This window comes from Amphibalanus amphitrite, unplaced genomic scaffold (assembly GCF_019059575.1).
Source record: "Amphibalanus amphitrite isolate SeventyFive unplaced genomic scaffold, NRLGWU_Aamphi_draft 000141F_arrow, whole genome shotgun sequence".
NCBI lineage: Eukaryota > Metazoa > Arthropoda > Thecostraca > Balanomorpha > Balanidae > Amphibalanus > Amphibalanus amphitrite.
This window is the reverse complement of record NW_024881636.1, coordinates 668,089-681,770: the sequence shown is the minus strand read 5'-3', so window position 1 is coordinate 681,770 and position 13,682 is coordinate 668,089. Positions and strand designations below refer to the sequence as shown.

The window sequence follows — 13,682 nt, the reverse complement described above, 5'->3', positions numbered from 1 at the left end:
AACTGACCTCAGGTCAGTGACCTCAAAAAAACCCGAACTATATATTATACAACTCGGTGAACTTAGCACATCCTGAAAGTTTGAACGAAATCAGTCCAAAATTGTGAGTTGGATAGGTGCAAAAAGAAAATTGAAATTTGACCATGACCTTCTACCGGTTTTTCTGAGCTGGTGACCTGACCCAAGGTCACCCGGACCTGAAACTTTCGGGTCATATGTAAAAAGGTTGCCCCATAAGCTGTGCCAAATTTGGCGGCGCTGCGCGCCGCCGTTTTTACGCTATCTTCGAAAAACCTTAGGGGGGTCGCATCGACCCCCCCCTGCCAGGGCGAGGGTTAACTCGCAAAAACCTAGCGTCATATTTTTCTATGGTGGTTAATTTATTTTCACTCTCAAGTCTGCTAGGTATTGTCAGCATAAATGTTAAATACAATTAACATATCACAAATTTATCTCAAATAACTGGCAGCTGCATTCTGCACCGTCCTTGTACCTCACCCGGCTGTATTTCTCGGGGACGGGCCTGGAGGTCGCTCTGCCATGCTCAGCTGCTGCTCCCCCAGGCTGCAGAGGGCGCTGCAGCTACTTTCCCAGGTCCCGTGCTTGGACACGCGTTGAGCTCGTGTTGGACGCGTGCTCGTCTCATACCTGGAGCGTGCTGAATTCTTACTGGCAACTGCCACTCTCGTGGTAGCTCTTCTCGAAGTGCGGGAGGGCCGAGATAAGACTGGGGACTAATGGCTGGAGCTCGTTTCAAAATGTGTGATGACACAAGCTGCATGCCTTTGCCAAATAAGTGTTCCAATGCGGATACGGTCCGGCGTGGACGACTAGGCAATTAGCTACCGGAGACGTTCGTGGATGGGCAGGTCAAAGTTCATGGATGGGCAATAAAATATCCGTCTAAATTATAGTAATTTGTCTCTTCTGTTCTCAGTTACTCATCCCGAATTTTCTCATACCATAATTAGCCAAAGATCTTTGGCCAGTGAGTGGTGACCTGCTGTAAAAGGTTGTTCTCTCCAATTCAACCTGTATTCGTCGATCGGCCTTACACACGACCGTACAGTCACATGGCTACGACTCGACTCCTCCTCTGTCCCGTCCGACGCGCCGGCATGGCCCCGAAACTGGGACGAACGGCAGCCGGGACCGCTCCGACGCCAGATGTGCCCCTCCGTCCACACCGGAGGGGACGGGGCAGACGGCGGCCGGCCGACGCTCCCCGCGGCGCCGAGGCGACAACCTCGGCAAAACCCAATTCCCACATATACACCTGCGACGGCTGAACTATGACCTGTGACCTCTGACCTGTGACCTGTGACTTGTTACCTGTGACCTGTGAACTGGGACCTCTAATCTGTAGCCTGTGCTCTCTGTCCTGTGAACTATGGCCTGGCCTGTAACATCTGACCTGTGACCTCTGACCTGTGACCTCTAAACTTTGACCTGTGATCTGAAACATGTGATCTACGATCTGTTACCTGTGATCTGTTACCTGTTACCTGTGACCTGTGACCCGTAACATCTGACCTGTGACCTGTGACCTCTAGCCTCTAACCTGCAACCTGTGCCCTCTGTCCTGTGACCTTTAGCCTATGACCTGTAGCCTGTAACCTGTGACCTATGATCTGTAACATCTGACCTGTAACCTGCGGCCTCTGATCTCTGATCTGTTCTTCCCAGGTGGAGACGCGGCTGCAGCACCCGACGCCGTACCACATGCTGCAGAACCAGAAGCGCCAGGTGCGGGAGTACCTGTCTAACTCCGGGGAGCCGTCGCCGACGGAGCCGGCGCAGATAATGTCTCCTCCGTCCAACCAGACGAGCACCACCTCCGAGGCGACGGAGGTGAGTACCGAGGGCCTGAGCGGCTCGCTGCGCCACCAGAGCTGCCCTGCTAACCACAGGAGCGCTGCTGTTAAACCGTAGGAGCAGTCCCGCGCCTTAAAAACCGCCGCAGGAGCGGCTCTGCAGTCTGCTCCCTATCGACCGCAGGAGTAGCCCTGTGCGCTGCTGGAGCAGCCCTGCGCGCTACCCCTGCGCGATACCGAACACCGGGGCGACCTTGTGCTCTGTCTCCCATAAGAGTGGGTGGCCACTGGCGAGTGGAGTCGGCTCTGTGCGATTTCGACTACCGCAGGGCTCCTGGTTATGATTTGACTGAAGGAGAGCGCCACAACGATGCAGTCATATGACGCGCTAACACACAGTATGGTATGTCACAGTTTGGATACTAGAAAACGGAAAACCTTTACTGATACTCCGAAACGACAAAGGGCACTGCTGTCATTTTGAATGATTCGACAGTTATGTGATTTGATCATCATGTGCGTGACCGCACCGATGCATACCATATTTGTGTATGACGAGATCAAAACCTTGTCCGCCACAGAATCAATTGCATAACAGAACACAATAGTCGATTTCTGCATTCTAATGTGTAGATTTGATCTAAATGTAGGCATTTGAAATAATAGAAATCGCTCAGTAATCCATTACCTTTGCAGGCATTGCAAGTATCGCATGCTTATCCTTGTGACCCTTCAAATCATCGGTGACAGCGGCAACGCTTGCTCAGTGCTCACTCGCGCCGTGCGCTGCATCTATCAAACGGCACTGCCATCTGCGGATTGATTTATACGGGACGTGGCTACAAGCGGGGTTTTATGTCAGGCGTCACTTTATGTCACTGTGTGTCGAGCAGGGACGCCATTTCCATACTGCGCTCCAACCGTCACCACCCGCCATTTTGGCGGCCCTGGGCTGCCCTTGAGCCACCGCTGTTCCCCATAGACGGCCACCCGCAAAACCGCAACACATTGCAGACCGCTCGCGCACCAAATCCACATGCAAAGCGGCGTCAGAGCGTTACTCTTACTTGCCATGAAGCCGCGCGTCCTTGCCCATCTTTCGGCAGTGGTCTCCAGAGCTCAGCTGTTCTCACACAGGTGGTGCGTGGGCGCGCGTGTGCAAATTGTGCTCCTAGTAACAAGTGTGCAACTGTGCGTGCTGGGTAGACTATCGGTCAGCCGATCGGACAGGAGAGCCGGAGGGGACAGAGGGCTGCGGCGCTCTCCACTTCTGTTCTCCGAACACAGGACGGCGGAGGCGAGCGGGTGCAGTTCCTAGAGCGACGCTGTGCGAATGGAAAGTAGGCGAAGGAGGAGGCTGCAAGACTAGCTGCCGGAGACAGGGTGATGTGTGGGAGGACGGCAACGGGGAGGAGAAAGGAGTGGATGATTTTATGGCCGCCGCTAAATCGGGAAACGTGGCACCATTCGGAACTAAAACGGCGTCCGCATTTGGCTTTTGTTACGTAAAGCTTTTCGGTCTGCAGGAATGACCGTTCTGGGATCATCTGCGAGAATCAAGATGAATTCAAGGAACATATTGGGGGGAAGAAGGACGGAACTCTCTGTTGCTAAGGTACCACTGTAGGCAGTAGGCAACAGTGCAATATATGTAATTAATGCACCGGGATAACACACATGACATTGTGCATTTGTACGAACACGTGATATCATGTCACATACAATTCACAAGGGGCTGACATCGAAACCTTTTGGAAAGCATAACGGTCTCAAGGTAGTGACCCGTTTTCATGCAGCGTGGGTGTTTGAATGAATAACTTGCGGACATGATTTGATATTTTGAAGCCGGAGCACAAATACAAAGTGAAGCATTGATCACATGTGCTTGGGTATCCAATAGGAGCTCGATTGCCAAGTGTTCGTTGCGCTTTCAACCGTTGCTTTCTACGAAATGAATTGCAGTTGACATTCGGAATAAGCGGCAACGTGTAGCGTTGTGTTAATCGATCACAGCATTCATTTCAAGCTACGTTTCATTTACACAATGATAGCTCCATTATTCTAGTGTCCGTTCTTTGAGCCCTAACCCTCACGAGCTTCTGCTCCCGTTCCTAGATGGCGCTAGTGGTAAGCGCCTGAACTTAGACTGTCCCGCCGAGCACGAAGCCGCTGACGGGTGGTGTATAATGAACGAAAACCGGACCCGCCACCGAACCCGTGGCGCCATATAAAGCAGCCCGCATTCGAAACCATTCTGTCCCGTGACTCGCGCCATTGAATTCGTCTCTCCTACGTCATGACCGTCCATGGGATTTCGAGGACACGTTTCATATATTTCGTACCTAACGCCTTCATTTGGCCTATTTCTTGATACTTCCTCGTATGACGAAGCCTTTCTTAAAAGTGTCCTTACAGCACTGTGAATCTTGAATGATTCCAAAAAAATATACACGAATGTGTCTCAATGCAAGTACTTTCTTAAAATGGCATAAGTCGTGATAACTTTCCTGGATCAACATTGACAAGTCAGCAAAATGAATGCAGCAATGAGCTTTCATAAATCGTTAAACTAAAAGCGTCCTAAAATCGTTAGTCGTAAATCGTAAATCCTTAGTCCTTAAATTGCAAGGTAGTTTAATCAGATTTACATAACTTGCCCGACTTCTCGTTTTATGAGCTTCCTCAATGGCAGCTCCATAAAAACTTCACTTCAAGAAGTTTAAGCAGGTCCCGATGATTTTCCCGACATTAAGGTCATCTACCTTACCTGGAAAAATTCAACCAACGATCTAAGACCTTAGACTTTGGCATCATGGGCTTCTTCATGTCCTGGGAACAGGGCAACGCACTCGTTTTCACCGAAGTTTCAGCTCGATCAGAGGCGAACGGCTGGGGATCTGTTCCTCCCTCCCCGATGCGCTGGCGGCTGTAAAAACGCTTTTACTGGCGAGGGTTAATGAGCTAAATTGTTAAGTCATATTGACAATTATTTTCATTATAAACTTCTTTCCCACTGACATCCGACTTAAATTGTGAACCTTTTGCAGTCGTCATTGAGGCAGGGCACATCTCACATGCATGCTTCACATCCAACTGACACGAGAAACATTGCCAATCGCATGCGTCTCCCATGAGTCAATGCATGTTTCCCTGTCAATCACTTCATCAAGCACAGGTACCAAATTGCATTATTTGAATATCGCCCAGCAATCCACCCGCGCCATAGCCGTCGTGCAGGCATTCAAGCAGCCACTTGTTATGGATTATAATATCAAGCAGCTTTCCCAATGCGGTTTTCTCTGAACGGCGCGGGTGTCGGTGGCGGGGCGCCGGGCAGCGACAGCGACTGACATTGTCCGGTCTGTGGCCGCGGGGCAAACCCTGAGTGGTCTGACACGGGCTCCACTCCCCTGTTTAAATATATGCGCGGTGAGGCGGGCATTGCGAACCAGTTAACTCCAGTAGGAGGGCAGTGGAGACCGGCAACAGACCAGTTAAGACCGGCGAGGACCAGCAAGGATCAGCGAAGACCAGTAAAGATCGGCAACGACCGCGGCGACTGGCGGACAAACTATGCGTGATGCCGGCGATAGGTCCCCCGGACACCGCTCACCCTGGGTGGCTGGTACGGGACCCACTGACGTCATATATCGATACCATTTGTGACGTCATCGAGTGGTCAGAGCCCACTCTGCATGCATGACCTCGCAACCGACCGGTACCAGCCTAGTTATCGGTGTTCGAGGCTAATGTGGTCAGTAATTTGTGCAACGAAACACCATGCAGGTGGTTATTACACCACATCGGAACTTATTGTTCTCTATGACCTTTTAACTCAGAGTTCTGCGACAGGACTTAGGAATGTTGTATGTTTGTGTGTGTGTTTTTTTCTTATTTGCTGCTAACGTATTTTTACGGAAATTATGCTGTAGGTCACAGATAACAGTACACCTTTTTGCGTTGTTCGATGGCCAATCGTCATAACCACTTCGGCATCAGTTTGGACAAGCGTCATTCAGCATAACCCATCGGCGATGTGCATCACTGTTTGACGGTCGGCAAAACAGGCTGGACTCCATTTAACTATTCTGCATAACTCATTGTCATTGGGCGGAATGTTCGTCACGGGCAAAACACTTTGTCAGATTGTGATAATGCTTCAACATTTCACAAAACGGTTAATCGATGTGCAAAATTCATCGGTACTGTGCGTAAACAATGACTGTTGATGTAAAACTTTCGTCAATGATCAAAACGTCAATGAGGTAGTGCTTATCTAGCCATATTAGATGTTGAACGTTTATCACACATTCATGGATGAGGCTTGCGACATGTTCCAGCGCAATTTGCATTAATTGGCCTCTGACCAATTAACTAATCAACCATTAGATTCCGAAAAAGGCGGTATACGATAGCTTCGAGGAGACTGCCGGTGCAATATCGAGTAGAATGTATGTAGACGGTCGAACGCCAGACTCCTAAGCGTTTCGATGTAAACTACGAAGCCGGCCGTCATCATCGCGTCACTGTCCGAGCGATGTCATGGGACAACGCCTCGGGCGGCCGCGCCGGTCGGACTCGCGGGGAACGGCTGACAGATGCCCGGCCGGCCCACCGCCCAACACCTTTGTTTGAGGCGGGTTGACCTATCAAACGCTCTGTTGCCTAGTTCATTGTTCAACCAGTCGATATCGTGTCAGCTACGTCCATGTGCACTGTACAGGTCTCGCGGGTTTTAGCGGTAGGTTTTGCATCTAGAAAATTTAGTGTACTTCAGGCTATATCTTCGTCGTCTTAAGCTTTTAAGTGTTGAAGATGCGATCGACTTGTTGGGTAGCAAGCCGGCCATGATCGTTTTTGATTACGCTAAATCAGCAAATCAATTATGGCCTTTACCACCGCACTCAATACGGTCTAATTGCACTATTCGAGCATCTTCTTACTCAAATAATAGAAACAAACATATCTCTCTTGAGTTCCATGTTGCCGTTTCTGGAATACATGACATCACGTCATACAACTTGGAGACATAGGTTTAAGGACAACAACACTATGCATTTACCTAAATCATCTCATACAAGATCTAACGTTACAGATATAACCAAGATCGTCACTCTCACTACTAACGAAAGTCGTGTCTATTACCACAACAAAATGCGTACTTACATGAGTCTGCGGGGTTCAAAATATGTTAACACTTAACACAAAATATCACCTAACTATACTCCATATTCAATTTAGCGCAATAAACTTGCAATAAACTCCAGCTGAGACGGAAACAAAATACTGAATTCGAAATTATAAAATCGCGTGACAATTTTCTCGCGTATACACACTGCGGCGAACCCTCTTGCTGGGCGGCGCCAACACCCACCCCCTTGAAACCACGAGGGGTCGAAAACGAGAGGTTTCAATTTAACTTCACCAGTTTTGTCACTGGGCGCTGCATTACTGTCCCTCTTGTTCGGACAGTCGCAGATCGAACCAATCCATCGGAACTAGTTCGAACAGCTTCAATCAAACCGAGTGGCCACTGGCCTCTGGGAACACTATCATCAACAAGCAGAACTGTGTCTCCTGGTTGAAAGTTCTTTCTTGTTTCTGTCATAACGTGCCTTTCTTGTAGAGTCGGTAAGTATTCGGATCTCCACCGTGTCCAAAAAACATTTGCGAAATGACGAGCTTGCTTCCATTTTTTTCTATTTCCATGGTCCGCCTGGGAGAAGACTCCGAATGGTAACGTTACACCATGTCCTCCCAGAAGAAGAATGTCATTTGGCGAGAGAGGTGGATCGTCCCTGACGTCGCTAGATTCTGGCGTAAGCGGTCTACTGTTCAGTATGTTTTCAACTTCACAAAATATGGTTCGGAGTGTCTCTTCCTTGAGCGATTGCGATGTTAAAAGGGATTCGAGTATTCTTCGTATGGATCGTATCTGACGTTCCCACACCCCACCATGATGGGAGGCGCCTGCCACGTTGAATTTCCATGTAATTCCTCGCTTGAGCATTGCTCTTTGTAACACATGCTCATTTTCTGATAACCTTGTCATCTCTAAGCGCAGTTCCCTGTTGGCTCCAGTAAAATTTGTTCCGTTGTCAGACCTTAGTATTTGAACATTACCTCTACGTGCAACGAATCTGCGCAGGGCGCAAATGAATGAGTCTGACGTCAGATTTTCAGCAACCTCCAGATGTACGGCCCTGATAGCAAGACAGGTGAATATGACCCCATATCTCTTGACCTGTGAACGACCTTGAGTGACATAAAATGGTCCAAAGTAATCCACACCTGTTCGCGTAAACGGTGGCTCTTGAGCTTGCACTCTGTCAGACGGAAGATTGGCCATTTGTTGTGATTCAGGTGGTCGGTAGAGTTTAGTGCAACTCAAACAACTGTTTAGAACACGTCTTACACTTGAAATTCCCTTCAGAATCCAAAAACGTTTTCGAAGTTTCGCTAGCGTGAACTGTCTCCCACTGTGCCCTACGGCTTCATGGGCGTCCGTAATGAGTAGTTCTGTAAAATGACCACGACTCGGAATAACGATAGGATGTTTTGTTTCTTCTAAAATCGAAGCCTCTGCTAATCTTCCACCTACCCTAATGATACCGTCTTGCATGAAAGGGTGAAGCTTCACTAATCGACTGGTTCTTGGTACCTCAGCGCCAACTGACAGGTTTTCATACTCCCTTGGAAATTCATGTTCTTGTATATGTCGAATTATTTTCTTTTCTGCTTCACGTTGCTCCTCATAGCACAAAGGGGGAGACATTTTTATAAACCCCTTCTGTCCTTCCTTAAGTGATCTTGTAAATCGTGACAGCCACGACAATCCTCTGAGCAGGGATTCTTTCTGACTATAATGTAAAATGAGCCGCTCCATCGGAGTTTCAGAATCTGGTACAATCGCAGTTTTAGCGCATATCGCCGTTTTTCGCACTTCGGGGTCGTCCTCCGTCACCTCCCTGAAGGCGATCGGTGCTGAGGGCCAAAAGCCTTTGTCCTTCCAAAGGAATTCAGGTCCATTCAGCCATCTCTTACTTTGGACACCCCTAGACACGTCGTCAGCTGGATTGTCTGAACTATTGACATACCTCCATTGTTCTGGCCTTGACCCATCGTGGATTATTGCCAATCTATTTGCTACAAAGGTGTGAAAACGCTTCGCTTTGTTCTGAATGTACCTTAAAACGGTGGTGCTGTCAGTCCAAAATATATGCTCGACATCATCGAATTCAATGGTATCACCTATCAGGGAGCATATTTTTACCGCCGTCGTTGCCGCCATGAGCTCCAGACGAGGTATTGTAGCTCCTTTGAGAGGCGCTAAATGCATCTTGCCCTTGAGAAAAGAACAACAGATTTGTCCTTTGACATTCGTAAGCCGGATGTAAGAAACCGTTCCGTATGCTACTTCACTGGCGTCAGCAAAATGATGAAGTTGACAAGATACTACGTCTCCAAAGTTATCAGGTTTTACACAACGATTCACTGACAATTCATTCACTTCATTTAGAGCTGATAGCCAAGCCGTCCACTCTTGCTGCTTGACAAGCGGAATACTATCATCCCATCCATTATGTAGCCTGCTCAATTCTTGCAAGATGAGGCGTCCCTTCAGCATGGATGGGCATGACATGCCAATTGGATCATACAAGGAGCTTACAGCTGACAGTAATCCTCGTCTTGTCATCGGCCGGGCAACTAGCTTGTCGTGATCCAATGCCATCTTTAACACATCTTGTTCAGTGTCCCAGATTACACCCAATACTCGCTCAGTGGGAAGGTGACTACTATCGCTGGTCCAGTACGCCAATTGCTTAGACCGCGATTCGCTAGGAATGGATGCAATCAGAGCGGAACTATTGCTCGAAATCTTCTTTAAAGTAAATCCCCCTCGTTTGCACAAAACCATCAGGTCTCGAAGCAGCAGTATAGCGCTTCCTTCGTCAGGCATTGCCTTCAGCAAGTCGTCGACGTAAAAATTCTTCTCAATAGTAGCACAGCTTTCATTCGAGAAACACCCTCGGTTGTCTAAAGCTGTCTTGCGTAATGCAAAGCATGCTATACTGGGTGAAGAAGTGGCTCCAAAAACATGAACTTTCATGCGGTATTCCAATATATCATTTTGAGGATCGCCATCTTTCCACCACAGGAATCTGAATAAATCGCGGTCAGACTCTGGAACATAAACTTGATGGAACATATTTTCAATATCGGCTGTGAAAGCTATGTTCTCCATACGGAATCTGGTCAACACGTCTAAAAGTGCATTCGTTTGGTCTGGTCCCTGCAAAAGATTGTCATTTAAAGAGATTCCTTTAAAGGTTGCGGCGCCATCAAATACAATGCGAACCTTGTCCGGTTTTTGGGGATGCTGAACGGCGTGATGTGGAAGATACCATACCTTACCATCATTTCTGGATAAATCGGCATTTGGTACGGGCTCTGCGAAACCATTTTGCAACATGTTTTTCATATATAGCTTGTAATCGGACGCCAATTTATCACTCCGCCTAAGCTTATTTCTCAAGCTCAGTAGCCTGCTTGCCGCCATATTCCTGTTATTTGGCAGAATCAGCCCTTCATCTACAACCGGTAGTCCCACCTCATAATGATCTTTAATCAGTCTAGTTGACGCGTAAACGAATTTCTCCCATTTCTTGTCCTCAACAGATGGTCCCATTTTATTTGAATGTAGATTTTCTTCATGTTCCTTGTTGTATAGCTGTTGTACAAGCCCTTCAAGGTGTTGCAACTCAGGATGTACCAGTGTTTTGTAACATTTCGCTGGAAATGGTGATGATACCCCACGGAGACCGCTCACAACCCATCCGTATCTTGTTCGCACGGCAAAAGGACCACCCTCTCCGTTGCTTGTCACCACTTCTAATGGTTCCATGGCTAAAAAGGCGTTGGAGCCCAATAAAAGTTCAACTTCTTCATTTTGGCACAGATCTAGTTTGACCCCTTCCAGATGTTTCCATTTACTTATTTCAGTTTGAGTAGGAAAATCAGCAAAGTCCACTGGAATTTTTTCGAGAGAAAACAACTGAGGCAGCTCTAAAATGTTCCCACCATTCTCGTCCGACAACCAAGCTCCGTTGACTATTCGTGTCGTGATGCTAACTTCTCTGTCAACTGTTGTCAGCGATAGTCTGGTCTGTGGCAGGCTCTGTAGTTTCAAAGTTTTAAGCAATCCTTCTGAAATAAATGAATGAGTTGATCCGCTGTCCAGAAAAGCAAGTGTACATTTCCTTTCAAGACCGTGATGTAGGACAACAGGGACGATCGGGAGAGCCGGTCTAAATGAGACGGATGCACCACCTTTCGTGGTGCAAGATGTTACATTTGGGACACCATTTTCTGATCTTTCACTGTTGCCTCCTGATCTATTGATATGGAGAGATGTAGGATGTCGGGAAGCACAAATGGAACAGCTAGCTCGTCGTCTACAGTCAGTACTGCGATGGCCTTGCTTCAAGCAGCCGTAACACAGCGCTGAATCCCTAATAATGGCAATTTTGTCCTGGTGTGGCAACTTCGCAAAGCAACTACAATCGGTGAGTTCATGCCCCTTATCTTGACAGTGAATACATGGGCTTGCTCCGGCACTAACCATCCGTGTCGCGGCCACCAGCGGTTTTGAACGAAATCTGCCCACAGTGACAGAGTTATTTTGCCTTACAGTTGCATTTGACCCACGATTTCCAAACACAGGATTGGTTGCAACTCTTGCCTCCTGTACAACGAAGTTCACTAGATCATCAAACACCACTGCTCTACCCTCATTTTCATTAATGGAGTCGGCTCGATGTCGCCATCTGTGTTGCGAGTGAACGGGTAACTTGGCGCTTATACTCCTCAGGGTTCTGGGGTCACTCATGGCTGCGCTATTTACACCAAAGGCATTCTTGCACTTCATAAGCTCCAGTGCAAAATGGTCTAACCCTTCAATATCGTCTGGTTTCAACTGCAATAAATTTTCAAATTGATCAACAAATGCCGCTGCCAAAACGCTCTCTGAACCGTACCGTCGTGTGAGAAGGTTCTTAGCTTCTTCGTAGCCGTTATCCAGGTATAAGCAAGCTGTAACGATACTATGTGGCTTGCTTTCTGGAATCATATTCTGCTCTAAATAAAATAATCTTTCTTCGTCGGTGGACAGCTTTGAGGCAATTTTTAGGTTAAATGCCTTCATGAAATGAGGAAATTCAGTAACATCACCTCCAAATTTGGGCAATTCAACAGGCGGCAAGCGCATCAACCCAGCAGTTATTTCCCTTTCTCGTCTCAACAGTCCTGCAATATTGCTGCTCTCAGTATTTAGATGGCCGTCGTGGCTCCTTCGGTTTGTCGTGTTCGTGTCGTTCGTAGCATTCGATATCGATCTCGGGGTCTCTTTGTCGCGATTCGATTCAACTATTTCATGGTCTTCATGTCTACCTAGCGCCCTCACCTTGGCTCTAGAAATTTCTATAGCCTCTGTATATTCAAGAATTTCCTTCTGTCTTGCCAATTCAGACATCTTTCTATCTAACTCCTGTTTTTCTAGCACAATTTTCAGCTGTGCTTCTAAGCCCGCACGAAGCGCGTCTTCTTCTATCAATTTTAACCTTGTCATTTCAGCGGCCGATGCAGATGTTTGGATAGAAATAGTATCGCTTATTTGAGGAGCTTCGCCACTTCCAGTAATTTCGACGGTATTCCTTCGTTGCCCACTCGGTAAGGCGGCACTAGCTTGGGGCATGTTTTCATTTGCGTTAAATATCCCAGCGGCCTTACTTGGGACAAATTCAGCCCAACTCTCAAAATCAATTCCTTCTTCGTCTAATGCATCACGCAGCGAAGCAACCAGATCAGCCTTATTCCCTGTGGTCCCTCTCCCGCGGGCCTTAAGCTCACATTTCAGTTGATACACGGTGAGTTTGTCCATATTCAATACTTAAGGTTTGAGAATAGTAAAGCTGCGATAGACTTACAGTGGCTGGCTGAAGATTCTGGCTTCAAAACGCAGAATAAATCTTCACGGTAACGTGTTTTAAAATAACTCAGTTTAAAATGTCTTTTCATAAAAGTTAATCGAAGACTCATAAACTTTTGATTACGCTAAATCAGCAAATCAATTATGGCCTTTACCACCGCACTCAATACGGTCTAATTGCACTATTCGAGCATCTTCTTACTCAAATAATAGAAACAAACATATCTCTCTTGAGTTCCATGTTGCCGTTTCTGGAATACATGACATCACGTCATACAACTTGGAGACATAGGTTTAAGGACAACAACACTATGCATTTACCTAAATCATCTCATACAAGATCTAACGTTACAGATATAACCAAGATCGTCACTCTCACTACTAACGAAAGTCGTGTCTATTACCACAACAAAATGCGTACTTACATGAGTCTGCGGGGTTCAAAATATGTTAACACTTAACACAAAATATCACCTAACTATACTCCATATTCAATTTAGCGCAATAAACTTGCAATAAACTCCAGCTGAGACGGAAACAAAATACTGAATTCGAAATTATAAAATCGCGTGACAATTTTCTCGCGTATACACACTGCGGCGAACCCTCTTGCTGGGCGGCGCCAACAATCGTGTAAAATGGCTTCATCGTAGGCCGATTAGTTTCTGAGATATAACCGGAAATGTAAAAGTGCAAAACCTACCGCTTAATCTCGCGAGACCTGTACCTATGGCGCTCATGAACAGCTACCGAATCTTATGTGGATAAATGACCTACGAGTTTCGCCACCTACATATGTATGCCTGGCACTGCACTGTATAAATGCAGTCATATTTATACTTCTCTGTAAAGGGGCGATCTGTTTTTAGTTTTGACGAAAT

At 47.1% G+C, this 13,682-nt stretch overlaps 2 protein-coding genes across 3 annotated transcripts in view; one reads left to right on the top strand and one right to left on the bottom strand.

The window, feature by feature from the left end:
- LOC122382515 (transcription factor EB-like) overlaps nucleotides 1-13,682 on the top strand; it is a 127,580-nt gene that overhangs the window by 44,066 nt on the left and 69,832 nt on the right. Inside the window, exon 3 of the mRNA XM_043367927.1 lies at nucleotides 1,687-1,851. Coding sequence (XP_043223862.1) covers nucleotides 1,687-1,851 — 165 coding nt within the window. The remainder of the gene's footprint in view (nucleotides 1-1,686; nucleotides 1,852-13,682) is intronic.
- LOC122382514 lies at nucleotides 6,780-13,422 on the bottom strand. 2 transcript variants are annotated; one of them, XM_043367925.1, is made up of 2 exons: nucleotides 13,227-13,422; nucleotides 6,780-13,052 (listed from the first exon to the last, which is right to left on the bottom strand). In XM_043367925.1, the coding sequence occupies exon 2, from the start codon at nucleotides 12,751-12,753 to the stop codon at nucleotides 7,225-7,227; it is 5,529 nt and encodes a 1,842-aa protein (XP_043223860.1). In that variant the 5' UTR covers nucleotides 12,754-13,052; nucleotides 13,227-13,422; the 3' UTR covers nucleotides 6,780-7,224. The 2 variants fall into 2 exon arrangements, with proteins under 2 accessions (XP_043223860.1, XP_043223861.1); XM_043367926.1 differs by lacking the exon at nucleotides 13,227-13,422 and having other exon boundaries at nucleotides 6,780-6,806; nucleotides 6,981-12,713.

Coding starts and splice junctions, on each gene's coding strand:
- LOC122382514 (XM_043367925.1), bottom strand. CDS start 12,753: ATGGACAAACTCACCGTGTATCAACTGAAATGTGAGCTTAAGGCCCGC.